Here is a 12,481-nt window from a genome sequence, read left to right as displayed (position 1 = left end):
TAGGAGGGCCCCAATCCAGCAGAGGAGGTCCCAGCCCCTGGGGGATCTCAATCTAGTAGAGAGACAAATGGTACCTTAACCCGACTAAAGAAGGAGAGGACCTCAACCCCAGCACATCTCACCCCATCTCCTCAGGGCTCATCCTTCTCTCCCTAAAGGAGTTCCTGGGAACAGCCTTCAAACAGTCCCCCTCCCTATATTTTCCTTTTCCCTTTCTCTAGCTACCTTTGTCCTAGGCTTAGGTCCTGTCTTTCTCGAGATCTTGTGTGATTTTAGAAAAGTTGTTTAATCTCTCTGGGCTTCGGTTTCCTCATCTGTTAAATAAGGAGGGTTGATAGGATGACCTTTAAGTTGCCTGCCAGGGGTTCATCTATGATCCCGGGATCCTATCCAAAGGGGTAGCCCTTGGGGATAGGGTAGGAGCTAGGCAGAGGGGAGCAGATAAGAGATTCCCCTGGGGCACAGAGAACAGCAGTCTTCTGAAAGCCGAGGATTTCCTATTTACTGTCAACAAGTGTGGAAAAGAGGAGGAGGAAGGGGCTGAGCTAGACAGGCAGGAGGCAGCCCTCTCCAACTCCAGCCCAGACTCTCAGTTAAAGAGCTGACTGCCCTGGCTTCATCCATCTCCACCACTGAGAGCAGACCAGCTGGGAAATGGCAACCAAGGTAGAGTCTAGGCTGAGTGACATCCTGAGCACCTTGGGAGCAGCAGCTGGAGCTCAGGAGCACATCCAGGCAGTTACGAGAAACTACATCACCCATCCCCGAATCAGTGAGTTATTCCCCCATAACATGAGAAGGCTCACCGGGGAGGGGTGGGTAGGTTCCCATTTCCTTAGCCCCCTTCAGGTGACGGGGATACCATTGGATGGCCAGGATGCCTCAGTTTTTTGAGGACCAGATGGGGTGGAGGGTTGGGGAGAGGAAATGTCCCTCATGCCGCCTGGGATCCTCCTGTATGTCTGTCCTGTTCCTGTGCCTGTCTTCATAACATGGAGTAAGAAAGTACTTTACAGACCTGATGGTGGGATGGGGATGGGGCGGGGGTGGGGGGGAGGACCGTGAGAGACTGGCAGAGTTAGGTGCTTTACTGTCAAAGGAAGGGGGTTATGGGGCACCTTTTCTCAAAGCCCTAGATTACAGGGCAGTAGGAGGTGGGATTGGGGAGGGAGAGTATCTCCAAGTTATCCATTTCCTGCCTCTCCCTCTTCCATCTGGCTGCCATCAACTCTGGCTCTGGGTCTCCCTCCCCACCAAACTAGCAAGGACCCTAGAACAAAGAGGGCTATTCTGTGTCCTCTAGGCTGCCCTCACTGTCAACCACACCCACACCCGCAGACAGGGCCAGCTGCTACCGAAATTGTAGACAGGTTCTGGGCTCCCCACAAACACATCAGGCAGGGGACAGCCATGCAAACCATGTGTTTGGGTGTCAGAGTGTATGGAGTGTGCCAGTGTGGGTACCAGCCGTGCCCATTGTGGAGGTTACTTGGGAGGGGGCAGGCATACAAGCAGCACTGTGTGTCTATTTATGGGTGTTCCCAGCTCCAGAGATTTCAGGGCAACTGTGATCCTAAGGTCTGAATAGCAGACAACCTTCCTTCGAGTCCCCCCTCTTGGCCCAGATCCATATCCCTCTCTTGGTCTTACACACACACACACACACACACACACACACACACACACACACACACACACACCCTACTTCCCCTCACCTTTATCAAGTTATCAAGGTCACACCTGCCATTCGGCTGGCTTGGGGCACCTTCTTCCTGGAGAGTAAATTGACAGATCTAGCCCCTCCCCTCAACCCTTGAGGGTTCAGAACTTCCCGGAGCCGGCTCAGACTGAGAGCTGGCCAGATAGAGACAGAAGTGAGACCTGGCTGGCCCTGGGGAGGGAGGAGCTGAGAGAAGAGGGGGTGGTTTGGCCTCCACACCTCCTGAATGCTCCAGGAAGGGGAGAGCCTTGGGTTGGAGACTTAGATTCAACTAAATTCAGCAAACTTTTGTTAAATGTTTACTATGTTCGAGTGACTGGGCTAAGAACTAGGCATACACGGATGAGACAAGACATTGTCCCTACTCTCCAGAACCTTATAGACTGGGAAGGAGGGCTGAGAGGGAGGGGATAAAATGTGGAAGTAATTAACTATGAGAAAAGCCAGAATATGGGAGAGGCAAAGGAGAGAGACCATGTACCATGAGAAATTGGAGAAAGGAAAGATTTAGAGGTCAAGGAGGCCTTAAAAGTAATCCAGTCTAACCCTTCACCTCCCAGGGAGAATTTACAGTCAACAAACATTTGGTAAGTACCTATTATACATCTGGCACTCTGACGAGTGCAGAGGATACAAAGACAGCAGCTAACGTTAATAAGAATAGCTAACATTTATATAGAGCCTACGTGGTGCCAAGGGCTGTGCAAAGCACTTTAAAATCATCTTATTTGAACCTCACAACCCTGGGAGGTAGGCATTGTTATCCCCATTTTGCAGATGAAGAAACAGACAACCCAAGGCCCTGCCCTGAAAACTCCCATGCCAGTGGGGGAGACAAGAAGCAGTCAGCTATGCACAAACAAGATTTACATTGTGAAAAGGGCAGAGAATCTGAGGGAAGGCTCCAATTCCAGAAAGCATTAGAAAAGGGAATTAGGGGTAGAAAGGGTAGGTCCAGACAGCTGTGTCGGATGTGTTCCCACAGAGGGGTTTTAGGGTTAGAAAAATGAGATCAAAAATGAAAGAGAGACAGAGAAGAGAGGAAATGAGGAAGGAAAGAAGGAAGGCAGGAAGGAGGGAGGGAGGAAGGAAAGAAAGAGAAGATTCAGTTCTGGTTTCAAATATACATTCCAGGAGGAATAGACTTTTAGAGGCCATCTGGTCTGACCATCCCATTTTACAGATTCCCAACCTAAAGTCCAGAGAGAAGTTATATGATTTCCCCCAAGGTCCCACTCAGTAAAAGTAGGATTTGGGCTTAGGGGCCCAGACTCCAATCCCCATGCTCTTCACACACCTCTTATTTTGAGTTAAGATTGGAGTGAGAAGGGGGAAGAGTACAGGGTATGCTTAATGGAGATTATAATGCTAGAGTTGACCTTGAAAGAAAAGAGGGTTTTTGTTTTGGAGTCAGGGAGACCTAGGTTCACATCCTGCCTAACACACTAAGCTAGGGGGTTCTGGGTAAATCCTCTCACCTCTCTAGAACTCATTTTTCTCATCTTGAAATGAGGAGGTTAGCCTAGATGGCCTCTAAGGTCCCCACCAACTCTAATCTGGGACCCTGAAATCCTGGGACCCTAGGTATAGATGAAGGGAGACAATCTGTTCCCATAAAGTATGTGACCAAAGAGCAGAAGGACCAGGAGAGGGCAGGACAAGAAATGGAGACCAAGAAAAGTAAAAGTTGACCAGAAATAGAATATGTGAGGGGACATCATGTGAGAAAAGGTGGGTTGCAGTCAGGGCTGGATGGCCCAACATGCCTGGATTGGGAGTTTATACTTTATCTCCTAGGCAATAGGAAGCTTGGATGGGGCTGAGCAGAGTCATGAGACCAGCAAGGGGCAGTGAATGGTGAAAGGAGAATTAAAGGAGCAGGTGAGGATCCCCTAGTCTGACAGGGGAGACATAGTCCCTGGTCCTGAGGATGATCCAGAAGGAGGGAGCACCAGCCTCTAAGAGGTTGAGGGTCCTGACGAGATCCTGCCTTCCAGGAATCCTGGAAATCTGATAGAGTTGAGAAAGAACATATACAGAGAAATAAGGACTGAGCTGGAAGCATAGGCACTAGTGCTGGAATAGGGAGAGGAAGGTGCTGGGTGGAGCGAAGTGACCAGGAGGTCTGGCCATCATTGGGTCCAATGTCCAGGACCTGCCGCTCCATGGATCTCTACCCCCAGATAGAGTGAAAAAGGAAAGGTGACATCCTCTCCCCATCCACCTTCTCAACCACTTGGCCCCAAGGCTCACCCACAGCCTCACTTAGACCCAGCCCAACCAGCTTCTTTCTGATCACAGCCACCCTCCCAACAGTTTACTGTCAACAGTCAGGGAAGGTGCTGTCCCCATACTAAGTCAAGGTCATATGCTTTTCTACCCCAGGAGAAGCCAAGAGACATTCTACTTCCTCATCCCATAGCTAATGCAGTGATAACATTCCTAGGGTCTGGCAGGGCCTGCTGTGGCTAATGATGGGATGAGCATGGCTATGCCCCTTGGGGAAGTGACATTAAAGTATACCACACAGATTACTAACAGCTTACATTTACATAGCAGTTAAGGTTTAAGAGTGCTTTCTTCGGGGCATCTCTATGAGATGGAAAGCAAAATTCTCATCCCCATTTTTTTGGTCTGGACCTGTGGTTTCACTCAGCAAGTTTTCCATCACTTAGCTGCCCTTGACACTGAATGATTTTGCACAATGTCACCTACATCTAGTAGGTGTCAGAGAAAGGACTTGACCTCAGGTCTCGCTGACTCCAAAGCTGGTCCTTCATGCACCATATGACACTGACTTTCCCTTCTCCCCTCTCTTTCCCATTAGACTGTGAATTCCTTTTTTGTTTTGGGTTTTTTTGGGGGTGGGGTGCCTTTTTTGTATCCCTAGTGCTTAGCCCAATGTCTGGCACAAAGTGGGTGTTTAATAAATGTTTGTTGACTTGATGGAACAAAAACTGAGTCTTAGAGAGAATAGCATGCCATGTTCACCCAGCTAGTATGTGCCTGAGCTGTGATTTGAACCCAGGTCTCCTGAATGAAGCAATCTTTTCACTACACCACACTTTGTTCAGTCATTTTCAGTCGTATTCAACTCTTCATGAACCCATTTGGGGTTTTCTTGGTAAAGATACTTGAGTAGTTGGCCATTTTCTTCTCCAGCTCATTTTACAAATGAGGGCAAACAGGGTTAAGTGACTTGCCTAGGGTCACACAGCTAGTAAATGTCTGAGGCCAAATTTGAACTCAGGTCTTCCTGACTCCAGGCTTGGCCCTCTATCCACTGCAGCGCCACCTAGCTGTGCCTCCTATCATTGTCAGTCTCATGCATTGATAACCATCTTTGCCTACCACAAGTGCTACAGCTGTGCTTCTGCCTCCTTTGTGGTAATGGGGTCTTGGAACAATCCATAAAGTAATGGTGGTAACTAACAGCCCAGAATAGAGCCACTGTGTGCTGGAGCACTGGGGGGCACTGCCCAGGAAGCAGCCAGCTGGAAGACCCCAACCTTGATTAGGTACATTTGTCAAATGGCCTTTTTTTTTTTTACTGGTATGGCTGGTATTTTAAGAAGCTTTTATCATGCAAAATCTCTGCTGCATGGCACAGTTCAAATCTGAAGCCACACACTTGGATTCCAATCCTAGCTCTGACTGTAATAACCTGTGTGACCTTGGGCAGGACACTAAAATCCCTTAGCCCCCAGTGTCTTCCTGGAGGGTTGGACCACATGACCTTCAAAGGCATTTCCAGCTTGAGATCTCAGGTCCTAAGATATCTTGTGTTGTGATCGTTGGGGGCGGGGGGAAGGGGGGGCATTAAGTCTTGATTTTGGTAACCTGACCCTTGTGCCCCAGTTAACTCTAACCCTCTAAGCACCAGGTAATAGAATGAGCCCTTGATTCGGAGTCAGAGATCCTGCATTTGAACCTCACTTCTAACACTCACCACCCATACAACCTTAAGTCCCTACCCCTCTCTGGGTCTCAGTTTCCTCGTTTGTTAAAAGACCGGGTTGAACTAGGTGACCTATAAGACAGCTTCAAGCTCTAAATCTATTTACTCCTCAACTACAAAACAAAGTTATAGGCATTATGAGAATTATTACCCCCTTTTTCATGAGGAAACTGAGGCACAGAGAAATTTCATGAATTTCCCATAGCAATACAGCTAGGAAATCTCAGAGGTGGGGTCAAACTAAGGTTTTTCTGACTCCAAGTCTAGCACTCTATCCACTAGACTGTGCTGTCCCTCTCCTAACAACATGATGGCATACCACAAAACCAAGGGGGAAGAGACAGAGATAGACAGGCAGGCAGAGAGGAGAAAGCAAGTGAGCATTCAGGCTGTAACGGTGTACCACAGACTTTCAGAGCCATGAGGCACCTCGTGGAGCACACAGGCCAGCTAGTCCTGTTCAGCACTCCCCTCTACGACCTGATGAGTGGTCATACAGCCTTGAAGAGCCCCAAGGAGACAGAATCGACTTCCTCCCAGGTGACCCATCCACCTGAGGCAGCTCCAACTATCAGCTTTTCTCTCACATCAGCACTACATCTCCTCTGAAACTACATCTGGTCATTCATTCATCTAGCATTGATTAACTGGCTACCATGTGCCAGGTACTGGGGTTACAAAAGCAAAACTGGAAGAAAAAAAAAGCCCTGCCCTCAAGAAGCTTACTTCCTATTGGATTTTCACCCTTTGCTTCTCCTTCTGCCCTTCAGGACCAAGCAGAACAATCTGACCCCTCTCCCACCTGACCATCCTTGTCCTTCAGATACTCTAACCCAGCTCTCATGTTCCCCTAAGTCTCCTCTTCTCCAGGCTAAACATTCCCAATTTCTTCAAGTGATGTTCACATAATGTGATAAAATGTGCCCAGAACTGAACACAGTGCTCCAGCCACGGTCTGAGCAGGATGAATTAAGTGGAATAAGGGTCATTCCCTTCATCCTGAACATCAGTTTTCTCTCAGTGCAGCTTGAGATCCCATCAGCCTTTCTCATTTACCACATTAGGCTCAGATTGAGTTTGCCAAACACGAGTACCCCTAGGTCTTTAGATGGAGGTCTGGCCACACCTTCCCTGTCTTATACTTAGCCCATGAAGGCTAATCCCTTTCCTGCATGCTGTGTGATGTGGCTTTGGAAGGCATTTAGGATACAAGGGTGAGAGTACTGTGGGGTAGTAAGGAATAGGAGGTAGAGGGCTCCTGATGGCGCAGTCCCCAGCTTCTGAGGACCCAGGGCTCAGTTCCTTCCATAGGAACAGCCTCTAGATTGCCTGCTCCCATCTTGCCTTCTTTTACCCCTGCTGTTTTACCCTAATCCCTTTCCTTCCCTGTCTCTGGCCCCTTGCTCTTCACCTCTGACCCCTGGCTCTGCCTAGTGTGAAGGGCAGGGCAGGGCCTTCACAGGAGGGAAGTGGGAGGAGAAGCCAATTAGGCAGAGAGGCTCATTAGGAGAAACACCTTTTACAAAGGGCAGGGACTAGAGCTGGAAGGAAGCAGTGGGGGCACAGGGTCGCCCATGGAAAGCCGGGCTAAAACCCTGAGGTCTCTTTAGTATTGGAGGGCATATCGGCTCTTAGAGAGGCCAGAGATGGGATGTACTCCAATCTCCAGACAACAGTGCACATTCAAAGAACAGCAATCAGGAACCCAAGAGGTCAAGAGACTATGTCACAGGGTATCTGCTGAAGGAACCAGAGATGTTTTGCCTAAAAACAGGCAGTGGCAGGATTCGGGGGAGGGCAGTGATAAGATTTTAAATATTTAATGGGCTTTCATTTGAAAGTAGGGCTAAACTTGTTCTGCTTAGTCCTAGATGAGAGAACCACCTGCCAATCACCAAGCATTTATTAAACACCTACTGTGTGCCAGACACTATGCTAGGTGTTAAGGACACTCAGATAAACTCCCCTCCAGGAGCATTCATTCCTGGGTCCAAGGAGTTTATCTTCCCCATTAAATAAAATTTCGTCTTTCCATCTGACTCTTCCCCTAGCACATACTGGACATCTCCCAAAGTTCCTAAGCTCTTCTACTATACTTCTCTCATCCACCAGGATTCCTTCTAAGGCCATTAATTATCAGAGACCTTCTCTTCTTGGGCCTCAGTTTTCTCATCTGAAAAATAAGTGAATTGGACTAACTGATCTCTTGGTCCCTTCTAGCTTCCATCTAAAGCCATGAATAAATGTATGAATGAAAAAGTAGTTACTATGTATGAAACACTGTGCTAAGTAACTGGAGATCAAAATAGAAAAAGCAAGAGTCTCTGCCCTCATGGAGCTTCCATTCTAATAGGGAGAGACAACCTACAGGAGAGTCCAGCTTTAAGTGATGGATAGTTCCCATGATCCTTAGGGTACAGCAACAGTGCAGATGGTTATACGCTTCTTTAAGGGAATTTCCATTGACAAAATCATATCTATTTCTGATGTTGAACCATTTGATAATGTGAAGGACTTCAGTGGTAAGAATTTTCTTTTCTGGGTGTTCAGTAGCCACAGTTGGCAGCACCCATAAAAGAAGCTACCAAATGTTGTAAAATAAAAATAAAAAATTTTAATAATAATAAAAGTACAAGTTCTGGCATAAAAATAAAAAAAGAAGCTACCAGGCTGAAACTCCACAATGGTTGCTCCTCCCATCAATGGCTCTAAAGACCAGGTCGATGGGAGGGCTAGTGTTCTTGGTGGAAGGGTTAGTGTTCTTGAAGGCATTGCTATTTCTAGGACTCCTGGGCTTATCTACCTGTTGGTGGCAGCTGGTCTCTGGTTAATGGTGGTGCTCGTGGAGGGACATTGGGTTCCTTCTCCCGAAGAGTTGTTCTCCTCCATGATGGCTGAGGGGGCCAAGCTGGAAATGGGACCATAGTCAACAGAGCATAGCAATCTCTGGAGCTTTTGGAATTTGGGTCCTAGCTGTCTCTACTAGGGTCTAGAAAGAGGTAATAGTCAAGGTGGAAGCACGGTTGGACCTGAATAGCACATGCTGCCTTCTGTCTCTCCCTCAGGAGTGTACCTCTCTGATTTGGGACTGGTCTAGCCACTGCTGTGAGTGAAGTTCATTTCCAACAGGTGACAAATGCAAGGTTCATTGTTAGCCAATCAGGAAGCTTCTTGAACAATAGCCTGGTATAGAGTAATCAACCTCACCTTCCTTCTTAAATGTCATCTGGTTAAGCAATCCCCTTGCCACTCCCTGGAGAAAAGGAGGGGGGTGCAGCCCATCAACAGAACAATAGGTAGGTAGGTAGATAAACAGATACCTTAGATAGATGGATGTAGTTAGATGATAGATAGATAGATGGATGGATGGATAGATAGATAATAAAGGTAGGTCAATGGAGGATTAAGCACTTACTATGTGCCAGGCATTGCGCTAAGCACCAGGGATAAAATATACAAGCAAATAAGATCGTCCCTGCCCTCAATGAGTTTACATTTTCATGGGGGAGTCAGCACTTAAAGGGGTGCTGGAAAGAAGAGGATTGTGCCTGCTGCAAAGAGGTCTGGTTCTGGGCAAGATAAGGAAAAAGCCCCGCCCCCCATTAGAACCTGCTGTTGCAGGGGCAGAATCCAAGGTTCTGGCTGAGGGGAGAAGAGGACGGTGGCTGGGGTAGACATTGAGGGGACAGATAGTACATAATGCCCAAAGTACAGAAGCCCTGTCTTCACTCAAAGACCTCCCTTTCTGCATCACAAGAATTGAGAAGTTATAAGCGGGTTGAAGTTAGAGGGAGTCAGATTTCAGTTCAACAGAACTTCCTGGCAATCATCAAAGCCATCCAATTCTACCTGATTGAATTCAATGGGTGTTTACATCACACTTGCCATGTGTTAGGGTGTTGGGTGCAGGAGATACAAAGACAGATGAAAAGATCCCTGCCCTCAGTGAGTTTACATTCTACTGGGGGAAAATAACAATGTACATAGAGAAGTCAATACAAATCACAGGAAGTTACTTGGGGGTGGGGTACAGAGTATAATACTTGGGCGAATCAGAAAAGGCCTCACGTAACAGGCAATGCTTGAACTGAGCTTTGAAAGGAGCTGGAAATGAGGAGGAAGAGCATTTTAGGCATGGGGCCCAGCCTGGGCAAAGCCTTGGAGGCAGGAGATGGAATGTTGTATACACCATGCAGACCAGTTTGGCTGGAAGGTGGGTACATAGAAAGGGTAACAGGAAATAAGCCTGAAAATGTAGGAGGGAGCCAGGTGGCCTAGGACACTTTTGGGGGGAATCAACACCCAATCCCTGGGAGAGCCCAAGTAGTTCAAACAGAGAAGCTTCATTATGGGGGGAAGGGGTAAAGTGGACTTGATAATGTCTCAAGTTCTTTCCAAATCTAAAGCTTCATGGTACAGGAAAGGGGTTAAAGCTAGAGTCAGAGGACCTGAATTCAAATCTCTGCTCTGGTATTTCCTGTATGCTTTGGGGCAAATCTCTTAAGCCCCCCCAGCTTCTTCCTCTGTAGAAGGAAGGGGTTGGACTGGATGCCTCTGAGGGCCTTTCCAGCTCTAGACCCATGATCCTAGGTTTCTGTGCCAGAGGGAAGGGATAACAGAAGGGGTGGAAGAGGAAAATTAGAGGCCGGATTTTCTGGTCCCCTGGAAAGACTGGGACAGAGCTGGTAACAGAACTTGGGAATCCTGGTTCTTCAGTAGTTAATGGTCCATTGCAACACCTGAAGGATGGCTAGGATTGACACACAGGAGAATGAGGGGATGGGCTGGTGGTGCCAATATTCCAGGCTCGGGAAACATCGGAGCCGAAGTTAGCCTGTAGGCTCCACATGTGTTCATTCATTAGCTGTAGATGGGGCTGGGAAGGTGGGTCTGGACCACTGGAGAGGATGACCTTGAATGCCAGGCTGAGGCTCTTTTTCCTTTCTTCCATCCTCCCTCCCAGGGGCCTATGAGGTCCCTTGGAGCTCTGATATTTTGTAAGTGTATCATTCCCAATCGTTTCCTGCCCCTCCAATCTCTGTGCTGTCACCCCTGTCCCTCCTCCTCCCACTTTCCTATTGTCACCCTCCCTAGCCCTTCTTCCCACTGCAGTCCAGCATCCAGAATCTGGCCAAGAGGTAACAGCGATGTGTCCTGTGCCCCCCTCCACCCCACAGCCTCACGCATGGGCGACCCCAGCCTTTCTCTGCCGTCCCTTCACATGATGCTGCAGGTGTGCCTGGTCTGCTGGTCCCCAGGCCCTAATTAGTGGGCTGGTGGGGGATCCCCTGCTGGGCCTTTGACAGGGGAGCCAGCAGGGGGCTGGAGGGGGGTAGGGGTTGGGGGTTAGGAGGGGGGGCTTGCCTGGGACTGACAGCCCTGTAAAAACTGTCAGATAGTACAATGAGCAGGTTGCACAAGAGAAGAGGGGAGTGGGGGCTGGAGGCACTCCGGGGCTCCTTGAGGGAGCGTCTAAAAAGATCTGAGAAGTCCTGCTACAGACCCCACCGAGGTCATCTGAGCTAGGACCCTGCCTCCCAACTAACCTTACCCACAAACGTGGGTGAGCAGAGCCCATGCTCTTAAAATTCTCCAAGGGAACAACAAACGATTCTGATGGCCAAGGGGGAACCAAGCCTCTGAATCCTGCCTCCTGTGGTCCCCACAGGCTCTGTGGCCGAGGTGCACTGCCCTGAGGCTCAGCTGCCCATATCCTCTGCCTCACCCCTCACCCCCTCCAGGCTATGGAAAAACTGAAGAAGCCATCCTTGTCTCTCCAAGGCTTGCTGACTGGCCAAGGCAGACAGTTCATTCAGAGGGTCCTCCCACATTCAGTCTGCTGAGTCTGGAGGACACAGTACCCACAACCCCAGGAAGCTCCCAGTCTGGTGGGGAAGCCACAGTTCCTATCTCAGCTGCCTAAAGCACCGTGATCCCCAATAAGCTTTGTGGGAGGCAGAAGTCAGGAGACCTGGGTTCAAATCCTATCGAGGCCACATCATGCTCTTTCTGGGCCTCACTGTGACCTGAGTAGGTTAGACTAAATGACATCTAAGACCCCTTCCAGTTCCAATCTCCAGGATGCTCAGGGTTGCACTATCATTCAAATCCTAGATGTGATCTAGGTGTCAAGAAGGTCGAGATCCTGAGTGTGAGGAGTCAGCAAAAGCTTCCCAGAAGAATTTTGGGCCTTGGGCCTTGAAGATTGTGAAGGTTCAGAAGCAAGAGAGACAATTCATCGAGGAAGTTCTATTGGAGTGAGGTATCCAGGAGAAGGGAGGAGGAGAGGTGACCCAGAAGCCTTGAATGCCAGGCTCAGGAGTTTCGTTCTGTTCTAAAGGAAGGAAACAAGCATGGATCAAGTACCAAGCACTGCACTAAGCACTTTACAAATACTATTTCATTTGATCCTCACAACTCTGGCAGAAGGGCACTATTACTATCCCTATTTGACAGTCAAGGAGACTGAGGCAAACAGGGTGAAGTGACTTGCCCAAGGTCACCCAGCTAGTATCTGAGGCCTGATTTGAACTCAGTTCATCCTGACTTCAGGTCCAGCCACCCAGCTGCCTAGAAAATGGAACCCTGGACCATGTCTCCACCAAGCTGGCCCTTTCTCCCATTGGCCAGTTCCTCCTATGGCCTCCATTCTGAGAAAGGGCCCAGGGACTGCCGCTGTTCATCCATCTGACTCTGATTCTCCTAACTCAGACACCCCTTTGCAGGCTCATTCCCTTTTTTAGCCCTCTTTTATGTGCTGTCTTCCTCCATTAGATTGTAAGCCCCTTGAGGGTAGGGACTGT

At 48.7% G+C, this 12,481-nt stretch overlaps 1 protein-coding gene across 1 annotated transcript in view; it reads left to right on the top strand.

Moving 5' to 3' along the window:
* Positions 1-560: 560 nt before the first annotated feature.
* ATP6V1B1 (ATPase H+ transporting V1 subunit B1) overlaps positions 561-12,481 on the top strand; it is a 39,474-nt gene continuing 27,553 nt past the window's right edge. Inside the window, exon 1 of the mRNA XM_036750966.1 lies at positions 561-772. Coding sequence (XP_036606861.1) covers positions 655-772 — 118 coding nt within the window. The 5' untranslated portion in view covers positions 561-654. The remainder of the gene's footprint in view (positions 773-12,481) is intronic.

The sequence above is a fragment of the Trichosurus vulpecula genome, chromosome 3 (assembly GCF_011100635.1).
Source record: "Trichosurus vulpecula isolate mTriVul1 chromosome 3, mTriVul1.pri, whole genome shotgun sequence".
In the NCBI taxonomy this organism is placed as follows: Eukaryota; Metazoa; Chordata; class Mammalia; order Diprotodontia; family Phalangeridae; genus Trichosurus; species Trichosurus vulpecula.
This window is presented reverse-complemented; position numbering and strand designations above follow the sequence as displayed.